The following is a 21,328-nucleotide window of genomic DNA, read 5'->3' on the forward strand; positions in this document are numbered from 1 at the left end:
GAGATAAGAAACAGCCTGTACAATCTTATTTTTGTAAAAGTTTTTATAATAATTAGAGGTTGACCTTTATGGATCTTTTTTTAATCTATTAAGTGGATCTTATGATTTTCTCCTTTAATATGTTAAAATGTTAAACTCTGTTAATCAATTTTTAATATTAAAATAATCTCTGAGCTGTATTCAACATTTATTATTTTTATAGGTTTAGAATACATAAATATGTTTTTAGAATATATTGCCCGATTTGTATAAAATAGCATCACTGACTCAATGGAGAATAATTTGAGCAAACTTCAGGAGATAGTGGAGGACAGAGGAGCCTCATGTGCTGCAGTCCCATGGGGTGGCAAAGAGTCAGACATGACTTAGCGACTGAATAACAACAAGGAAAACACATCACTTCCATTTCCTGGTTCAAGGAACATAATTGACTGATAGCCCCACTATCATCCTTCTGGATTCACCACCACATTTGAGTCAAGGACACACTTCCCCTGGACTGCTCCCAAACCAATGACTGAACACGGTAAAGATACTAGCACTGATCCATTCTTGTGGGACAGGGACACCTCTAAGCAGCCCCGACTGACTTGTAGACCTTCCCTAGGCTCTCCTAAAACTTTCTTAAATCTGTACTGCATCCGAGACTGCTCCTACTATTCCATCCTTCTCTTTGTTTTCACTATTGTCATGCCTATGTTGCAACCTAAAAGCTCACATATCTCTTTCTATGTCTCCCTATTTATCCGTCAGAATAAAGCTCTTGCACACCTAATTCCATCTTTGGTTGTTCAGAGAACGTCAGCCGACACAAATTGGGTTTGCTGATGTTTTGTGAGGATATTTACATCTCTATCCATGAATAATGTTGACCAGTAGTCTCTACTGGGTCTTTGTCTAGTTTGGGGATTAAGATTGTGCTGTATTCATATAAATAGTTAGAAAAGTTTCTCTTATTTTTATGATTTGAAGTGTTTGTGATGATTTGGAATGTATCCATTACACGTTTGGTGGAATTCAACTGCTGGGAATCTGTTCTTAATGTTTTCTTTTAAGAAAGATTATTCAGATTTTCTTTAACATCTTAAGTCAGTTTTGATTGGGACTTTTGATTTCAAACTCTATGGCAATCTGTATTTTCCAAAGATGGCTACAACATTCTCTCATTCCACATGCTGTTCTCTAATATGACCTTGCCAGTCTCACCTTGAGAGGTGGAGTCTATTTCTCCACCCTTGAATTTGGGTGGTCTCTGTGACTGATTTGACTGATGGAATGCAGTGGAAATTATGCTGTGTTATTTACAGACGTATTTCTTATCAAACCTGGACATTTGTGTGTTCTGGCTCTTAGCAGTGAGTCACACGGTAAAAAGTATTTCTATCCTCAGACCATGCTGTTAGAAGCCTAAATCATGGATTATGAGACGATATATGGAAAATGAAAGAGGCCATGGAACACTGAAGGAAGAGACTTAAGAATGAAGAAGTCATATTCTATGTCAAGTCCAATTAGGGCTTCAGATGACCCCCAGCCTTCGATACCACCTGACAGTAGTTGCAGGCTCCCCAGCTGAGCCTGGTCAACCCACAGCAAAATGAATTATTGTTCTGAGCTGCTGAGTTTTATAATTGTATCATTCCTAGTGGCAACTGATAGCTGAGTACCCATCTTCTCCATGAAAATGACTGTAATAGCTGGAGTAAACATATATACACACTCATCCATGCAAGCAACTGTGTAAATGTTTTGAGGTCAACCAATACAGTCAAGAATGGAGTTTAATGGCTATATCCCTTGGGAGAAACAAAGATTCCAAGGTGAAACCCACATTCACTTGGTTTTTCCCATGAAGGCAATGTCAAAATGAGGGAGATACCGCAAACATAAAATGGTATTCTTTCTGGGCTAGGTTGACAGAGAAACATTCAAATTGTTGGCCACCTCCAAAGCTGTATATGTTCAGGGTGAAATTTCAAGAAACCCAGCAGAAAATAGCAGCAGGGAAACTAAAAGCTGGGCATAAATTTCAACACCTGCATAGTTCTGGAGAAACTATGTTTCTGCCAAAGTGGAAGGGCTTTGGGAAACACATGCAGGCTGTAGCTGAGATCCAGAAATGCCCCATCCTGAGGCTAAGGATCACACCTGAGAGATGAGGACCAGCACTAAGATGATGGGGTTAAAATAGTCGAGGACTAACAAAAGTTAAAACCAAGTCTTACCAGGATCAAGATGACATGCAAGTACTCTCTTTGCCTATGAAAAGAAGACTTCTCTTCGTTTTTAGAGAATGAAAATATTGTCCAGAGCCTAAACAAGCATCATTTAAAATCTTCAGTATCCAGTAAAAAATAATGAGGCATGTTAAAATAATCAAAAACCCAAAACAAAAACCCAAAGAGAAAACAGACCCTATAAACAAAATAATACGTGATTCACATATTGACATTAGCAGACAAAGACCTTTAAACCAACATTACGAAATAGTGTAATTACAATTAGGGCTTCCCTGGTGGTCCAGTTGTCAATAATCTGCTTTGCAGCATAGGGGATGCATGTTTGATGCCTGCCTGGGTGACTAATATCCCACATGCTGCAGAGCAACTACTGAGCTCACCTGCCACAACCAGAGAGTCCGTGTGCTGCAATGAAAGATCCCACATGATGCAGTGAAGCTCCTGCATGCCACAGCTAAGATCCAATACAGCCAAATAAATGATATAATTTTCAATTAATGCGATAAAGGAAAATAGAAGTTTCATATTCTGGAGAGACAGGAGCCCATGTCAAGTTAAGAGCAACATCAAAGACTAGAAGCCACAGTCTGAATGCCAAGGACAGAACAAGGCCCTTCTCCTGGTTAGGTCAGCCTAAGGAGAGCTGAGTGGATGTTAAGTGACCTGTGTAGCCGCTTTACAACATCTGTGAAGTAAAATGCATCCAACACCTCATAACAACATCCCCTGTTTGCTTTAGTCAGTTCAGACTGCTATAACATAATACCATGGACTGGGGACTTAAACAACAGAAATGTACTCCTCACAGTTCTGAAGGCTGGAAGTCCAAGATCAGGGCACCGGCAGATGTGGTGTTTGATGAGAACCTGCTTCCTCTAGATCAGCAGTCCTCATCTTTTTGGCACCAGGGACCAGTTTCAAGGAAGACAATTTTTTCATGGATCTGGGGTCGAGGGGAGGGGCAGGGATGGATTTGGGATGATACTCATAATAAGGAGCATGCAACCTAGGTCCCTCTTATGAGAATCTGATGCCACCACTGGTCTGAGAGGAGGCCGTAATGGGGAGTGGCTGTAAACACAGGTGAAGCTTTGCTTGCTCACTTGCTGCTCACTTCCTGACATACAGCCTGGTTCCTAACAGGCCTGGCACTTGTCCACAGACCAGAGCTTGGGGACCCCTGCTCTATAGGGCTTCTTTTTGTATCCTCACAGGGTGGAACACAGAATAAAGGGAAAGCAAGCTCTCTGTGTCTTTTTATAAGGGTACTAATCTAATTCAAGAGGGCTCCATTCATGAATTACTTCCCACAATTAATTAATCACCTTCCAAAGGCCCCACCTCCTAAAGCCATCACACTGGGGGTTAGGATTTCAGCATATGAATTTGAGGAAGGGACATGACCATTCAGTACATAGCTCTGTTCTTCTCCAGTTAATGGGTAGACTATTAACTCAATAAGGGAGCTGACTTTGTGATTGTCCAGCCAACACCCAGTGAGCGCCTGACACATACAGGGAACTTGAACTTCCTATGAGTCTGTAGCTTTAGACTAGTCTTCTTGGACTGAAGAGAATCTTCATCTGAGAGCAGCCTATTAGATTCTGTTGACTCCCCCAGAGCCTTCCATGTTTGTCTGCTCACCTTCTACTGTGCCCTAAAAGAAATACTCGCCTTATAGGATAACTGTGTGGAGCAAGTCTCCAGAGCATTTATCTTGAATTGTTCTCTACCATTAGGGGGTGTTTAAAAAAAAAAAAACAGAGACATTGATCAGTCACATGTGGCCACAAATCTTTAAGCAGTATATTCACCATCAGTGACTTTGCAAACTTAGGGCCTTTTGCAGACCTCCATCACAGACCTATTTCAAATACAGACAAGGAGAATGGTCTCCCAATGTTTAACAGTGACCCTGTTAAAGGCTGAATTTGTGTCTTTGTCCCCAGGTACCCCACCCCCAACCCCTTCTGCTATTCTTAGGTTGGTGTCTTAATCCCCCATTAACTCAGAATGTGCCTGTATTTGGAAATAGTGTCTTTAAAGAGGTGATTCTGATAAAATGAGGTCCTACAGGTGGTTCCTAATCCATTATGATTGGTTTCCTTATAAGAAGAGATAATCTAAGGGGAGAGTTCTCAGAAGAAACCAACACTGCGGTAGCTTGACTTGGATGTCCAGCCTGCAGAACTGTGTGAAAATTCATTTCTGTAGTTGAAGCCGCCCATTCTGTGGTATTTTGTTATGCCCCGCCCCAGCAGATATATGGAGACCCTTTTTTCAGCTGAAGCCTGGCAGGTTGGAGTGAGAGCCTTCTTTGGGGCAAAGTGTCTGCTTCAACCTTGTTTTCTTCAGAAAGAAACCAGGGGAAGCTACTGTCCCCCTGCCCCTCCCCCTCACCTCACACCCACCTCCCCCTCAGTCCCACAGCCTTTGGAATGAGATTGTCTCCTAGCTCCTTTGTCAGAGGCTGGTCATGGGGAGGTGGGGCTCACATCAGACTTGCTGTAACTGAGTCACACCGTTTGTCTCAGTCTCCAGCCACCTCTTCCATCTGTCACGATGGTGAGAAACCTCAGAAAGACTTAATTTTCACATTATTTCTACAGACTGCACCATCCCCTTGGTCACTTTCTGGAGACTTCACACTTTATGCATCATTCTCTTCTCCCTATCCCCTACTATTTTTTTTTAACCTCCTTTAATCTAATGTTATGCATTAAAGAACCAAGCATTCATCTTTGTTTCATTGTACGTGGTGAGAACATCCTTTCTTTTTATTAGTTTTTCAAAGGGGAAGGTAAGGACAACGCTAACAGTAGGACTAATGATAAAAAGTAAAAAGACTTACATAGATTTGAATTCCTATAAGGTGGGCTCTGGGGTTTTTTGGTTTTTCTTTTCCATGAAAGGCTGGTTTCTGACAGTTGGAGATAAGGGAGATGAGCTCATCTTTTTCAGTTTCAGGGAGGTGATTTTTAGAAAGAGCTGTAAGGGAATTTTGAGGATGGGGAGCCCACTAGTCTCAAGATACTTGGCAGAACTTGTCATCTTGGTTCCTTTTCCCCAGGGGTGGGGGTGGGGGACACAAGGGAAACTAAGCTTTATTTATTTGTTAATATGAAAGTTATATGCTTGAAGGAAACCAGTGTGGGCCTGGTGTCTTCCCTGCATGATCCTCATAAGCCAAAGGTAGGGTACAAATGATGAGACAGGAAAAATATGGCTAGGAGGCTGAGAGGGATGTGATGAAAATAGCTACAGAACAAAAAATCAAATAAAGTTTCTTCAGGGTCCAAGCACCTGGATATTTCCTCTGGTGATACATATGTCAGTTGTTCAAATATGGGGGTAGGGTGAGGTATGGGGTGCAGGACCACTCCAGGAATCACAGCAGTAATACCTTTTCCTGTGATATTATGCTAAGGGTAGGATGACCAATAGGTGGAATCTATTGTTCAAATTAGTACACTTGTGAGCCTGAAAAGGGGGCATTATTAATCAGTAAGCATAAACCAAGACCATCCCACGCAGACTAGGATGTAAAGCAACTTGACTAGGGGTCACTTCCCAGGCCAATTCTTTGTTTACTCACGCAGTACCCACCATAAAAAAATGATGAAAATCACAGCTAATGTTACTTAGCACAGTGCCTGGCATTTGAGTAAACAAAGTGTAAACCATCTTACTTTCTCCTCCATCAACTCTATAGAGAGATAGATGTAAGCACTTAAAAATTACAAGGAGGTACTTCCCTGATAGACCAGTAGTTACGACTCTGCACTTCTGCAGGGGGCATGAGTTCCATTCCTGGTTGAGGAATTAAGATCCCTCATGCTGAGTGGCCAAAAAAAAATAAATTATAAGGAATGCCTATCACAGCATTCCTGGAGAAGAGATAATCACAGTAATACAGGAAATTGGGACTTAAAGAAGTCTAGGAACTTCTTATTGAGAGGAAATTTTCCTCCAGAACACACAATGGGCCATTAGAACTCATATTGCCTCCAGGCCAAACCCGCCCTCTTTTATTTATCTAACTTTATCCCTCTTCCTAAACTCTGCTCACATTGTGTGACCTACAGGAAGCTTTTCACGACCAAAGCACTTCATGCTCATTGTCCCAGATTTTGAAAGCTGATTAGAGATCAGCATCATTCTACCACTTGTTAATTTTATCACCCAAGGAACAGGTAAGAATTTTCCTTTATTGTGTGTCTAACATCAGTTCCTCAAGCACAAGTCTTTAAACATATCTGTAAGTAGATATGTGTTATATTAATACATTTGGGCTTCCCAGGTAACTCAGTGGGAAAGAATCTTCTAGCCAATGCAAGGAGACATAGTTCCATCCCTGGGTCAGGAAGATCCTCTGGAGTAGGAAATGGCCGTCCACTCCAGTATTCTTCCCTGGGAAATCCCATGGACAAAGGAGCCTGGAGGGCTATAGCCCATGGGGGTCACAAAGAGTCGGACGTGACTGAGCTCACGCATGCATGCAGATATATACATTTAGGCATCACATATAGATATACACACAGAAAGCCTGGGTAGTTTCTGGTGTTGAAACTACATGAATTTGTTCCATTTCTATGCTGCTAATGGAAGATGCAGCCCTTACATCCTGGCTGTTGTCTACACTTTAACCCCCATAGTAGAGTTTGTGCCACTCACGCTGCACATACCAGAACGCAGTTTTCATTTTAGTCAGGTTTTCGTTTTGGGATGTCTGTTTGTTAGAACTGGACTCACACATGGATATGGACCTGGCTGAACTCATTTTATGAAAAGACCTAGTGTCATTGCGAGTTATTTTATAACATCTATTTGTAAGTTTAAAAAGCAAATGAATTGCAAAGAAGCAAGATCTACCTAAAATGACCAAATTTAAAACTCAGTTTCAAGCATAAAGTTGAATTTCTCAAGTAAACCTAACCTTGATTTTGTGGCAGTTTGACCAATAAATACTTGGTCCAATACTTGACCAAAAAATACTTAACCAAAACATAAATATTCTCATGAAATTTAGTGAATTATTTAGATATTATCAAATAAGTAAGATACCACCAGAGTTTTCCAAAGATTTATTGAAGCAGAAACAAGTTGGTCAGATACTTGATGGAAAAAAGCAGTTTTAATGGTATTCAAAAATACTTTTTAAAAAGTATTCTAGCACAAGGCGTCTTCGGTAAACTAGATTATGTTGTAAACTTTTTTCTAAATCTTTTACGGGTGTTGGTTCAAGAACTAGGGCTTATTCCTATTCCAAATCTATCTTGCGCTCCTGAAAAAACTGCAGAAAGGCACTTGAAAGCTGTTTCTTTAAGATATGGATTTTTTTTTTCCTTCTTGCTGGTAGTATTTTGCTGCACGAAGTATGTGCAGTTTTTATTCCAGATCATCGTGATGCTGGGAAGTTTCGTTGATAACCTGTTAAGAAAAATAGAACTCAACTCAAATACAATACTACATACTAATGAAGAAATGATCCCATTAAGCCTGTCAAAGAAAAATCCTAGGATATGGATATCATTTATGGTGAAAATTGGAAGATTACATTGGTTCTTTATGAAAAGGCTCACAGAGTGGGGAGAGAGACATATGTAAGATGCTCTTCACCTATAGGCAAAATATGTATCCAATAGGATGCTATGACTTAAAAATACTATGTGTGTGAAGAATGCCGTAATAATTGTCAGCAGCAAAACTTAAAATTAAAGAATACTAAACTGTATAATAAGTACACTTGATGTGCAAGGGAAGATTACTTGAAGATTACAATACATTTGACCTTGTCTTTCCTGGCACAGAGAGGTAATGAGAAACTACTTAGCCATACGCCATGTCTTTGTATCACACCACGACAAGGCCTAGGAGTGTCCAGGGAAGGCCCTATGTGCAGGATCAAAACATTCCTAATATTGACATAGTCGATATGAATTCATGACATAGTCTCATGAGTCTAGTTTAGGAAATAACGTAAGGAAACAGTACTCCTATTTGAAATTAAGCACCAAAGTAAATCACTAATTTGGGACAAAGGCAGACTATTACCTCACCTTCGCAGCTAGGAGCCAAATAATTAGTTGGATGTGGGTACTGGCTGGAAGAAGTACTATGCTCCTTTTAGGAGACATGATTGAAACTGAAACATCCCAAATTAGCTAGCTGTATCTGACACAGATTTATGGATTTAAAGGCTTATCAATGCTGGCCTAAGATTATTTCTTTTTGATTTAAAGATACCAACCTGTCCATCTCTGGTTTCCACCGTCTTAATCAGAAGTGTCCTTTTTGAGTGAGTGTCAACCAGAGGGAGTGAATCCAGATTGGTTTCTGAATAAAGAAAATAGGTCCAAAATGAGTAAAAATGAAATTTTTAAAAAGAAACAATTTTGTCCAAAAATTAGGTTTTTTGTTCATGATTGTTTAAGGCACTATTCCCAAAATAATTCTAAAAGATTATCACCAGTTTTCAAGCCCAGGGGCTAATGTTACTGAGATATCAGGCTGGGATGGACTGTTTTAACATTTATTCCATCAGGAGGAAGAAAAATGGAGTTTCAATTTAACTGGAAGTACAGAATATAAAACAGTATTTGTTTGAAAATTATGGCTCTCCTAGAGAATTTTCCCTTTATGGTATTTTTCAATTTTAAAAATGAGTGTTTTATAAGCAGAATGGCTACAAGCTGCTAAAATGTTTCATAGGGAATTCCCAATGGTTAGGACTCCATGCTTCCACTGCAGGAGGCCCAAGTTCAATCCCTGGTCGGGGAACTAAGATCCTACATTCCACAGAGATTAGTCAACTAAATAAATAAATGAATAAAAATTTTCATAATGGATAATCAAACGCTTACCCCTCAGGTTCAGGGAAGAAAAGTTTGGAAGAGGCAGAGAAATCCTATAAAAAGAAAAACAGTCACATTTTTCATAAACAATGAGAAACAAATTTATACAGTTATTTTCATCAATTAAGAAAATTTATGCTTATAATTCATTGGTGACGGATTTGCTTTAGAAGAATTAACCCATGATTGGTCCCATTAGTACATTTAAATATTTTACTCCGAGCGTTTCCTACAAGGGACTGGAAGTACTGTAGCATGACTACTGGTTTTCACAGAATCAACTGCAGGTTCAGACCCCAGTTCGGGTGATTAACTAGAACAAGGAACTCAGTCTCTCTGAATTGAAGATTTCTCATCTGTAAAAAGTGGTCAGGAGCTACCTTGAAGTTCTGAATATGAAATGAATGGTGCGTGTACCAGCGCAGGGCAGCTGGAATTCTCTCACAGGAGCCCTGTTCCCTACCTGCTCTCCTCTCCTTCCAGCAGCTTCCTGTAGGTGGCGATCTCGATGTCGAGCGCCATCTTGACATTCAGCAGGTCTTGGTATTCGCGCAGGTGACGAGCCATCTCTTCCTTCATGTTCTGAATCTCATCCTGCAGGCGGCCAATAGTGTCTTGGTAGTTAGCAGCTTCCACAGAGAAGTTCTCTTCCATTTCACGCATCTGGCGTTCCAGAGACTCGTTCTGCAGGAAAGATGAGAAAGGTGGCTGGTGTTATTTCCCAGAAACAAACAAAAACAGCTATTCCCCCAACCTCAGCGGTAAAGAATCCGCTTGCCAATGCAGGAGACTCAGGTTCGATCCCTGGGTTGGGAAGATCCTGTGGCAAAGGACATGGCAACCCAATCCAGTGTTCTTGCTTGGGAAAGGCCAAACGGAGTCACCATGAGTTGAAAACAACTGAGTTTCTAAACAACAACAATCCCAACCATTCCAAACTATCTGCAATCATTTCCCCTCGTAGCAAATGGGAAAAACTCCAACTTTTGGTGGAAAATAATGTACCAGGTTCCTTCCTAGTGGAAACAATAATATAGGTAAATTAAAACCTTGGGATCTCCAAGTTCTTTTTGAATGAATCTGAACTAATTATTTTCTTGGGATTAAAATGCCAATTTTTCACCCTTTGAACAAAGTTTTCTTCCAAGAGCACCCTCAGATTGGCCACCTGAATGGCTACAAGCTGGTGATCTGGCTTCTGTTCAGGAAGTACGATACTCACAGTCCCTTTGAGCGCATCCACCTCGCAGGTAAGAGTCTGCACCTGCCGGCGGTACTCATTTGACTCCTGCTTGGCCTGGCGCAGGGCATCATTGTTGCGGTTAGCAGCTTCAGAGAGGTCAGCAAACTGTCAGGGAGGAAGCAGAAACCCGGGTCAGCCACGGGCCTCATCCACAAATCCTCCAAGATTCTACGTGGCCTGGATAAATGAGAAAGCTTAAAGATGGTGAACAAAGAAATAAGTAAATAAGGTATGATGCCAATCAAATTTTACACTCAAAGTTCCAAACTCAACATCTTCCAGGATATGTTTAAATTTGTTTTGATAACCAGAGAAAATGAGGTGGAAGGCGGATGTTGAGATTTTCAAGCATAAATTCACTCTGCTGCCCTCATTTGCAGAGGGTGGAGGTCAAGAGCATAGTTTGGGGGTTACCTGGAAGTAGGGTGACAGATGGCAGTGGGAAACGATGGGGGAAGGTGCGAAGTACAGCAAGACATAAAACTTGAACAAGAAGAAAAGCCAGCTAAACTAGGGAGCTAAAAGGTACTTAGGAACCACAGACAGGTACAGCAAACAGAATGGTTCCCATTTGTTCTGGCCACACTATCTTGTTTGTACCTTGGACTTGTACCATTCCTCAGCCTCCTGAAGGTTCTTGGCGGCCACGCTCTCATACTGCTGACGGACATCACGCAGGGCAGCCGTGAGGTCAGGCTTGGAAACATCCATATCGATTTGGACGTGCTGTTCTTGAATCTGGGCCTGAAGCTCCTGGATTTCCTGAGGAAAGAAAGATAGAAGGTCAGCTGTGCCAAGTACGGGAGCAGCTTCACCCACAATTGTTCACAGACAGTGACTCTTCTTACCTCATCATGCAGTTTCTTCAAAAAGGCAATCTCTTCTTGCAAGGATTCCACTTTACGCTCCAGGTCAAGACGTGCCAAAGAGGCATTGTCAACATCCTTTTGAAAAGGAAAAAAAAAAAAAAAACCAGGACATGGAGGAAGATGCTATGAAGTCTGTGGCTTATCCTATTTGTTCATTTTAAATGAACCAGACAAACTTAGCCTCTTTACTATGAAAAGGGCATTGACAAATTTTATAACCTTTAAATAAGTTTGTAAATCACCCAGGGCTCCAATATACTGTTTTCTTCTCTTCATTAACCAACTTGAATTGTGATCCATTGAGTTGTACTCAAGGTGACCAATAAATATTTAAAAATAAATAACTGTATGCCAGCATAGCAGGCTGCAATCAATCATTACTGAGTTCATAGTTATCAGTGAAGTTTTCATTACTTTTTTAAATCTAGAAAATCAGTGTCACAGAATTTAAAAATTTTTTGAGGCAGGGGTAACATGGAATAATATTGATAGAATAACAGGAGCTGATCAGATTTCACACCTCCATGTGTACATGAGAACACAGAACAGAAATTTGTGCTCCTGAAGTTTCAGCACATAATACCTAAGCTCTCTTTTTGTCTCCTCAAATCTTCTGAAATTTTTTCTCAGGATCCCGAGCAATTTACCTGACATTCAAGTTACAAGCCTAGATCTTTACTACAATTCAAGATGTACACTGGCAAATATGTAGTTCAGCCAAATAAAGAAAAAGAAGTGTAACCCTGAACTGTATTTGCTTTGCTTTCTCTGGTAGGTTTTTCTCCTGAAAGTCACCTATCTCATCCCACAAGGGTGTGTCCACATCTTTTTCACTTAGTACTATGTCATTTCAGTTCTTTAGCCTGTTTAAGAATGACTAATCAACATGCACATACTATATGTAAAATTTTTATTGCTCTGGTCTCCTCCTATGTTTTCACCATGTGTAAACTGGTGGAAAGATTTTATTTCCCCTCAGGGAATGTCTTGAGGATTTTTATATCTCTTATCTTGTAAGCCAACTTCCCTAGCGTCTCAGCTGGTAAAGAGTCTGCCTGCAGTGCGGGAGACCTGAGTTCGATCCCTGGGTTGGGAAGATCCCCTGGAGATGGGAAAGCTACCCACTCCAGTATTCTGGCCTGGAGAATTCCACGGACTGTCAGACACGACTGAGCGATTTTCACTTCACATATCTTGTAAGCAGTTATATTTGGAGTTCAGGTTAGTCTTAAAATGTAGACCTGTTTCTATCACCTTCATGGAAAAGTAAATGAGAAAGGGGTGATAATAAAATCATCAGTCTTGGGAAAAAATCATTTTTGCTTGTTGTTAATCACTGCAAAAGATAATTTACTATTCTCAATTTTCAAAAGTTCTATGTGTTATTATACTTCTTTGAAAAGAATATGAGTGGTTTTATTTAATCCCTAAATAGGAGGAACAATTTATACTAATATTATTTTATATGAAGCTACTACCGGGGAAGAAAACATTACAGACATGATGATCAGAAATGCTCAATGACTGAAATAAACCACACATTTCTGTGTTTAATTTGATAAATGCATTTCTGCTTCAAAATGTATTCTAGACTATCTGCCTGAGGGAGCTTTTAGAGCCAGTCCCAGTGAGTATTCAGGAGGAAAAAACTGCTGGCAACTAGTCTTCTAAAGTTGGGATCCAACTTTAAGTTAAAAATCCTTAAACGCCATCTATCTTTGGAGCAGGAAAACCATTTTTCTTAAAATCCTATCCTTCATTTTTAGGTTTATTCTTTATGGAGAAAATGCTAAAGAATACAAGGATTCAAAAAAGGAAGGCCTTTCCAAATGTGAGGTAGGACTTCAGCTTTAAGAACTTTTCACATCACATACTTCGAGTCTGGGCCAGATATTAGATAACGGGATGTTAGCAAATACTTGTGTCCAATTAGAACAGTGCTTGCATCATTACATATTCAATAAGAATGTAGCCTGTTGCAAAGCGTCTCCAGGAATACAAAGACTCCTATTCTTTCTGACCAGAGCCACCACACTTGCCAGAATGTCTGTATCTACATTCCATAGTGAAGCCCATAGAAACCATTAATACCTTTCAGCCAAGGGGACAGATGGCTCCTTTTCATCCTTATTAGATCACAAATTAGTTGTGCATAGCAATACTCTGTCTAACCTTGGGGCCACAATAGAACTTGCCGGCAAGAAAAGAAAATTTCTGGCTGAAGTTCAGTTACACTAAGTTTCCGATCCTCCCATCCATTTCACATCTAAAACTACAGGGCAGAATTGTGCTTTTTGTGGCCTTATAAAAGGTAGTCAACTTTGGCAAAACCGCAACCTAAATCAAACTGTAACTCTTCAAAATCAAAATATCAACGTGTTGCAAACACGAAACGGAAAAAAAAAATCATTTCTTGGGAAAAGAATCTTGAAACAAATTTAAAAATGTTTAAAGACCATGTCCTACGGAACGGTTTAATCATTCAAGGGCTTTTATCCAGAACTGCGGTCTCTCTGCCACTAGGGGGCTTGGCGCGCAGACGTGAAGTTTTGTATGATGCAGACTTGGGTTAAGGAACTTTTAGAATTGCCCGTGGGTTGGCTGGGCGGGTGGCGTCCGGTGGCTTCGAGTAGGAACGGAATCTACCAACCTGTCTGAAAGACTGCAGAGTGCTCTCGGCTTCCTCTCTCTGAAGCATCTCCTCCTGCAACCTGAAACAGTTTCAGATTAACCACAGGGGAACCGGGAAACCGCCAGGGGCGGGGCGACCACACCCAAACACCCAGTCGTAGCGCAGAGACCCAAGAGTTGCTGCGCCACCTCCGCGCTCAACCAGCGACCGCGGCTTAGACCTGCTGTCCTAGGCAAGTTTTAGCGGGACCTTGGCCTCTGCGTGGAAAAGCAATCACTGCCGCCACCCCGACCTGCGAGACGCCCGCCACCACCCCACCGCGGAGGAGACTCTACAATCCCTTTGTCTCGTTCCCTCCAAGGCCCGTTGGCTGGCAGCCCGCCAGAGGGGGCCAGGAAACTTTTCTCAAAGTTTGGGGAAACCGCGTTCATCCTTTTCTAGGGCTTTAGCAGCAGCAGCAGAGTACACAGTGGTAGTTTTAAAAAGTCTGCAACTTGAAACGTGCGGTCTTGGGCAATAAGTAGGGGTAGAGGGAAAATGCTAACTTGAAAGATCCTGGTTCAGGGCGGGGCCCGTACCGCTTAAGCCACAACCCTGCTCCCTCGCTGTCCCCCCGGCAGCCGCCGCCCGGGCCACATCCCCAAGGGCGTGGCAGCTCCGGTATCCACTTCATCCCTCCCTCAGCCCCGCGTGGGCGCCTCCTTACTTCTCCCGGAGCCTCATGATGTCTTCGGCCAGGTTGTCGCGCTCCACCTCGACGCGGGCTTTGTCGTTGGTGAGCTGGTCCACCTGCCGGCGCAGCTCTCGCATCTCCTCCTCGTAGAGGTCCCCCAGGCGCGACTTGCCCTGGCCCTTGAGCTGCTCGAGCTCAGCCAGCAGGATCTTGTTCTGCTGCTCCAGGAAGCGCACCTTGTCGATGTAGTTGGCGAAGCGGTCATTGAGCTCCTGCAGCTCCACCTTCTCGTTGGTGCGGGTGTTCTTGAACTCGGTGTTGATGGCGTCGGCCAACGAGAAGTCCACCGAGTCCTGCAGCAGCCGCACGCCGGGCACGCCGCTCCGCAGGCGCACGGCCGAGGAGCGCGTGGCGTACACGCCACCCGGGGACGAGGTGTAGAGGGTGCGGCTGGTGGTGGGGCGCAGCGCGCTGCCCAGGCTGTAGGTGCGGGTGGACGTGGTCACGTAGCTCCGGGTGGAGCTCGGCCGACTCGCGGTGCCGGGGCCGCCGAACATCCTGCGGTAGGAGGACGAGGACACGGACCTGGTGGACATGGCTGCAGAGGGTGGTGGACTGGGCGACTGCGGTAGCACGGACTGGCTCCGGAAGGAGAGGCGAGCGCGAGGGCGCGGTGGGTGTGGGCAGAGGGAGCGCTGCTGCGTCTCTGGCGCGGGGACACCGGAGCGAGAGTGGCAGAGGACAGGACCCCGCGCGGGGCGCAGTTTTTATAACCGCGTTAGGTAAGAGGGTTCCCTCCCACTGCCATCTCGGCGACGGAGTGCGCCAGCCAATGGGGAAGGCTGGGCGGGGGGTTGGGGCGGGGGCGCCCCGGAGCCGTCCTCCTCCCCCATCTTCCCCAACGGGGACTGAGCACAGTCCCGTTACTTCTTAGCTGGGCTGGGACTTTCAGGGGCTTTCCTGATGGTGGCCCGAGCTCTGCTCACCTCTGGGTGCTGATAAAGGAGGGGTCGCGCAGTGGTGGAGGGGGAACCCGCCAGGACTGGACCAGAGGGGTCCCGGGCTCCGCGCCCAAGAGATGTAGGAGGAGGCGCGCGGGTGGGAGGGGCGCGCCGCAACTCGGTTGCACTTAACTGGGAGAGAGTGAGTGCCGAGCCCCGCGGGCCAAGGAGCAGGAGGAGGGGGAGTGCAGGATCCCGCAGAACTGGAGGCGTGGAGAAAGAAACAAAGAGGGCCTGAGATTGGAGCGCGAGGTGGGGGCGCGCACAGCTCTGGACTCAGGGCTCGGGCCCCGCACAGGGGTGTGTGCACAGCCTGCTTCGAAAGGGGATCCGATGCGGACCCCGTCTCTCTTAGTCCTCTTGTCTTGGGAATTACTGTTCAGGGACCTAACGGGCTGGGTCCCCTTTGGACGGTGCGCGCTTCGAGGCGGCGGCTGAGGAAGGCCGGGGGGAGAAGGGTGGGGTCGCTGAGTCACTGCACCCGGCTGTCCCGCCGAGGGCTCGTAGCGGTACAGGGAAACCGTTAGACGAGATTGACTCCAGCCTCCCCGGGCCCGCGCGCACTGTTTGTTCGAAGTTTTACACAACTTCGAGCTGGGCCTCAGCTTTCTCGTGAGCAGTTCGCCTGAGTGAAGACTAGCGCGCCCCTGAGTTCTTAAGAACTCGCCAAAGCCAGATTTTGCTCCGATGTACAGACTTCTCTGTAGAAAGAAACTTCTGCACACATGCTGTAAGCGCCGAACGCGGGTCTTGGGCATCACAAATGCACTCCGGGGAAGTTCTTCTTGCCAAGTTCCCCCTCACTCTTCTCTCTGGTCTCCTCTCGGCTCTCCCCCTCCCCCCATAAAACCACACCCGGCTTTTAACAGGATCTGGAAGTTTGGGGTGAAGGAGGAAGCTCTGCGTCCGCAGCTGCACAATCAAATTGATCTCTGGTTTTTCTGCTGTTGCGGAAGTCATTCAAGGTATAAACCTGCATTAATTATGAGAATGAATTAGGTGATTCTTTAAATGTTTAATTTGATGAATGAAAGGCAGTTAGTTGATTAGATGATTAGTTAGAAAGGCAGTTAGTTAGCCTCAGATGATAGAATGTTTGCAGGAACTGGATTTATGTGTTCATTTTTTGTTTAGTGATGATGCACCCTGCAGGATTCTGGTGTCTTGTCGGGGAAAAGTCACTGGTCCGTTGGTCGATTTTCCAGAAGAATTCCTGCAGTTGGACTTAAAGTGAGAGAAACAAAATTGAGTACCGGGCAAAATGATTTGGTGTAGGGTGCCAAGGGAGTGCTCAGACTCCTAACACCAAAACCTTTCTAGATAAATCCCTCAACTAGGTTTTTGTTGCAATGTTCGTAGCACGAAGAACATAATGGTTACCCGCAAAGAGAGACAAAGAAAATCCAAGACAGTCTTTTAGTGATACCTACAGCAATTTAAAATTCAGAGGTTTTTTGTTTGTTTATATTTACAAGACTGAAGGAGTATTGAAAGGATTAACCCCCAAACCACTGTTAAAAGCATCTTGATTCTGTAGTGAATGGGGGGGGGGGTAGGGTAGGAAGAGGTAAATCCTTTCCTCTGATTTTTGTTTGTTTATTTGTTTTGAAAGGGGAGTACTGAAGGTTACCTGGCATTTAAGAAAAATAGTTTAGAACCAAATGAAGGGTTTATTTCTGTACAAGCCTCTTTTAGGCAATATTTTGTTTACCACATTTCAGTTCTGTCAAATCGAGCTGACAAGATTGAGAAGCAGAAGCCCTGGTGGTACCGCTCCCCTGTTGAGGACATCCTTAACTCTCTCCTTCTCTGGAAGGCTGCGGGTCCCTCCTGAGCATTCCTGGGGCATGGCGCCCTGACAGACCCGCTCAGGCTCTGTGTTACCCTCTTACTCTCTGAGAGTCCTTTATTCAAGCCACTGCTCAACAAATGTCACCATTGTGAGTTTGCATGGAACCTTAGGATGAGAAAAAAGCCATCTCCCTCTGGGGGAAGGGAGGGTGAATCTTACTCCCTCCTAAAATGCTGATCCCAGGGCAATGCGCTGGTGCTGTCAGAGGACGCTTGCTCTCTGACTCACTACGGAAAATGAGGGCAAGGCCCTGGTGCGGTGTGGCAGGGTGCCCTGTTGGTGACCACAGCAAATTCCTCAGGCCTATGGTGGCTTCCTCTGGGGTGGCCGCTGGCCCTCCTCATCATCTCAGGGGCATCCCTTCTCCTTTCTAACCTGTCCCCTATCTGTATTCTCAGGATTGTGATATGTTCACTTGCTGTCTTGAGTAGACTGGGTGACTTAAGCAACAAACATTTATTGCTTCCAGCTCTGGAAGCAGAAAGTCCAAGATCAAGGTGCCAGCCAATTTGGTGTGTGATGAGAGTCTGCTTGCTGGTTTGCAGATGACCTCCTTGTTTTGTCCTCCCTTGGCAGAAAGAGTGCAGGTTGTGGTCTCTTCCTTTCTTATAAAGGACACTAATCCCACCTTAGGGGCCCCACCCTTGTGACCTCATCTAAACCTAATTACCTTCCTAAGGCCCCACCTCCAAATATCCGCACACTGGAGATTAGGACTACAATATATAAATTGTAGGGGCCAAAAACACTCAATCCATAGTACTTGCCATACAGCACATATACACACACACACACAGATATACAGGATCCAATATGTCCTTCTCATTAGAAATTGCCATAGCTTGGGGTGGACTGTAGAGTGTAGAAAACTGAAGGTTACTGAAACACTTGTACTCAATTCATGCAGAATGCATGAGACTTTGGAAAAATTTTATTTCATTCTGAGGTAAATTATATACTACCCAGGATAGTGCCTCAACCAAGGAAGGATGGTCATCCATGGAAGGAATCTATCTTTCTGAACTAATATCCTTGAACATGGTAACTAATCCTGCTCTATCTGCACCCCTGTGTTCTTAGTACCTTTTGGAAGTAAACAGTGCACAGATATCACTTTCTTGGTTTTCATATTTATTTTTTGATTGCTGTGAAAATCTATCTCCAGAGTATTTTTGAATGCTGGACTCTGAAGCATCTTCAAACACTGCATGCTGCAAGTTGTCTGTAAATAAGGACACAGTGGACCAGTTTGTAGGCCAGGCATAAACATGACCAAATCTAAAGTACTCAACAGTGATTTTGGAATTTGCAAGCTGTGGTGATGTCAGTTGAATTGGGCAATTTGAGCTGACAGACCAGCCAGCCATGTGGAGAGGAGCTTAGTGGCCTGTGGAGGCTTTAGGAGAGCTGGGTGGCAGGAGGTCGTGCCAAAAGAGACCAGCTTCTAGCTGGAGCGCCTGGACGGAATGTCAGCAATGAGAAGATGTCTAATGTGACAGGGTGAAACCATGGCAAAATCTAAAGGGTGTGGTATTAAAGATAATAATAATACTCAGTAATGTTAGTGCTTTAGTTTTTGTGTCTATGGGATGACAGGAAACTTGAATTCGTTTAATTTAACTGAGTGCTCTTCTAGCATACTGCAGGATATAGTAGATGGTCCATTTTAAAGACTAGGCAACTAAGAAGCAAGCCAAAAATCTGCCCATGGTGATATAACTAGCAGTGGAGGCAGGAAAGGGGCAAGCATTTTCTTTTAATTTTTATTGGAGTATAGTCACTTTAAATGTTGTGATAGTTTCTACTGTACAGCAAAGTGAATCAGCTGTTGTTGTTCAGTCACTAAGTTGTGTCCAAATCTTTGCCACCCCATGGACTGTAGCACAGCCAGGCTCCTCTGTCCTCCACTATCTCCCGGAGTTTGCTCAAATTCATGTCCATTGAGTCAGCGATGCTATCTAACCATCTCATGCTCTGGCGACCCCTTCTCCTTTTGCCTCCAATCTCTCTAAGCATCAGGGTCTTTTCCAATGAGTCAGCTCCTTGCATCAGGTGACCAAAGTACTGGAGCTTCACCTTCAGCAACAGTCCATCCGATGAATATTCAGGGTTGATTTCCTTTAGGATTGATTGATTTGATCTCCTTGCCATCCAAGGTACCTTCAAAAGTTTTCTCCAGCACCACACTTTTAAAGCATCAATTCTTTGGTGCTCAGGCTTCTTTATGGTCCAACTCTCACATCTGTACATGACTACTGGAAAAACCGTAGCTTTGACCATATGAACTTTGTATCAACTATACATATACACATACCCCCTCTTTTTTGGAATTCCTTCCCATTTAGGTCATCACCAAATACTGAATAGAGTTCCTGTGCTATACAGTAGGTCCCCATTAGTTATCTGTTTTATGTATAGGGTTGATAGTGTATATGTGTCATTCCCAATTACCCTTTCTTCCCACCTTCTTTACCCCCTTGGTAGCCATACATTTGTTCTCTACATCTGTGTGTCTATTTCTGCTTTGTAAATAAGATTGCCTATACCAGAGAAGGCAATGGCACCCCACTCCAGTACTCTTGCCTGGAAAATCCCATGGACTGAGGAGCCTGGTGGGCTGCAGTCCATGGGGTCCCTAAGAGTTGGACAGGACTGAGCAACTTCACTTTCACTTTTCACTTTCATGCATTGGAGAAGGAAATGGCAACCCACTCCAGTGTTCTTGCCTGGAGAATCCCAGGGACGGGGGAGCCTGGTGGGCTGCCGTCTATGGGGTCGCACAGAGTCAGACGTGACTTAGCAGCAGCAGCATACCCGTTTTAGGGGCAAGCATTTGAATTGAGCTCTTTCTGACTCCAAGTGCACTTTTCTCATTGGCTTGATGACATTTTGCTTGCTATTAACTAATTTAATTCACAAAAATTATTTAGGGGCGTACTGTGTTTCAGGAGCTGTAGGAATAGGATAACTACCAGGTTATGTTGTGAAGGAGCAGCTTCCTAAAGGAATTTGACAGATCCTTAGAATATCATGTTTTACATTATTCAAATAATGAAACAGTGGTTCATAATACATAAGAAGGGAGTTTGGTTTTCACTTGGCTCTAAATTTTTACCTCGAGAGTGAAATATTTTCACCTAGATTTCTTTCTGTCTCTTCAAAGACATCATTTTCAAAGTTAGACTTAACTCATCCCACACTCTAAACCCCATGAACTACTACAGCTTCCCCTTCGAACTTCCCTCTCTATATAAGGCAACACAGCGAGCTAACAAGACTGGAAACTTTCATCCATCCCACTTCCTTACCCTTGGATGGCTCAGATCCCATGGGTGTCCTGTCCACTGCTTTCTGCACCCTCTCCTCTCTTACATCACTGTGACTCATGTCCAAGCCATCATATATCTCATCCCTGCAATATGGCAATTGGCTTCCCTTCTTCCAGGCTCTGCTTAATCCCACCAATGTGTCTGACTTTGAACCAAAACCTCTTTTTCTTAATAACTGCATGCTTAAGACTCCCTAAAGCTGCAAAGTGAATGATTCATTCCCTTGTTAGAAGGTAAAGTCCATAACAGTAGAGACTTTTCTCTCTTTTGTTCACTATCTTATCTCCAGTGCCTACAGAGAAGCCTGGCACATTTATTGAATGTATGAATGAATGCATGAGTAGTTCATAGAGGAAAGGAGGAAGCGGGAGAGAAGAGGAAGGAAGGAAGGGTGGGAGGGAGGGAGAAAGAAAAGGGAGAAACAGAAGGCTAATACTAGTGCTGGTCTTTTTACACATGACCTCCTCTCATCTTTCCAGGGTATTATGATCCACAGCTTTCATTAACACACTCAGAACACATGTGTCAAATGTTTACCATGTTCCAGGCATCCTACTAGACAGTGGAGAATGTGGACAAGGCAGGTATAATCCATGTGCTCTTCGACGTAGAGCTGGATCCATGTATGCATGTGT

At 43.8% G+C, this 21,328-nt stretch overlaps 2 protein-coding genes across 3 annotated transcripts in view; one reads left to right on the plus strand and one right to left on the minus strand.

The window, feature by feature from the left end:
- Positions 1-7,309: 7,309 nt before the first annotated feature.
- VIM (vimentin) lies at positions 7,310-15,254 on the minus strand. Its single transcript, XM_086334169.1, has 9 exons — positions 14,545-15,254; positions 13,857-13,917; positions 11,186-11,281; positions 10,938-11,099; positions 10,317-10,442; positions 9,558-9,778; positions 9,104-9,147; positions 8,491-8,576; positions 7,310-7,670 (listed from the first exon to the last, which is right to left on the minus strand). The coding sequence occupies exons 1-9, from the start codon at positions 15,105-15,107 to the stop codon at positions 7,629-7,631; spliced, it is 1,401 nt and encodes a 466-aa protein (XP_086190295.1). The 5' UTR covers positions 15,108-15,254; the 3' UTR covers positions 7,310-7,628.
- LOC147360988 (uncharacterized) overlaps positions 15,106-21,328 on the plus strand; it is a 30,293-nt gene continuing 24,070 nt past the window's right edge. For both annotated transcript variants that reach the window (XM_086334200.1, XM_086334199.1), the window contains exons 1-2: positions 15,106-15,293; positions 16,382-16,477. In XM_086334200.1, coding sequence (XP_086190326.1) covers positions 15,106-15,293; positions 16,382-16,477 — 284 coding nt within the window. The remainder of the gene's footprint in view (positions 15,294-16,381; positions 16,478-21,328) is intronic.

This window comes from Bos grunniens, chromosome 13 (assembly GCF_055505025.1).
Source record: "Bos grunniens cultivar Pamir isolate PY7600 chromosome 13, Bosgru_T2T1.0, whole genome shotgun sequence".
In the NCBI taxonomy this organism is placed as follows: Eukaryota; Metazoa; Chordata; class Mammalia; order Artiodactyla; family Bovidae; genus Bos; species Bos grunniens.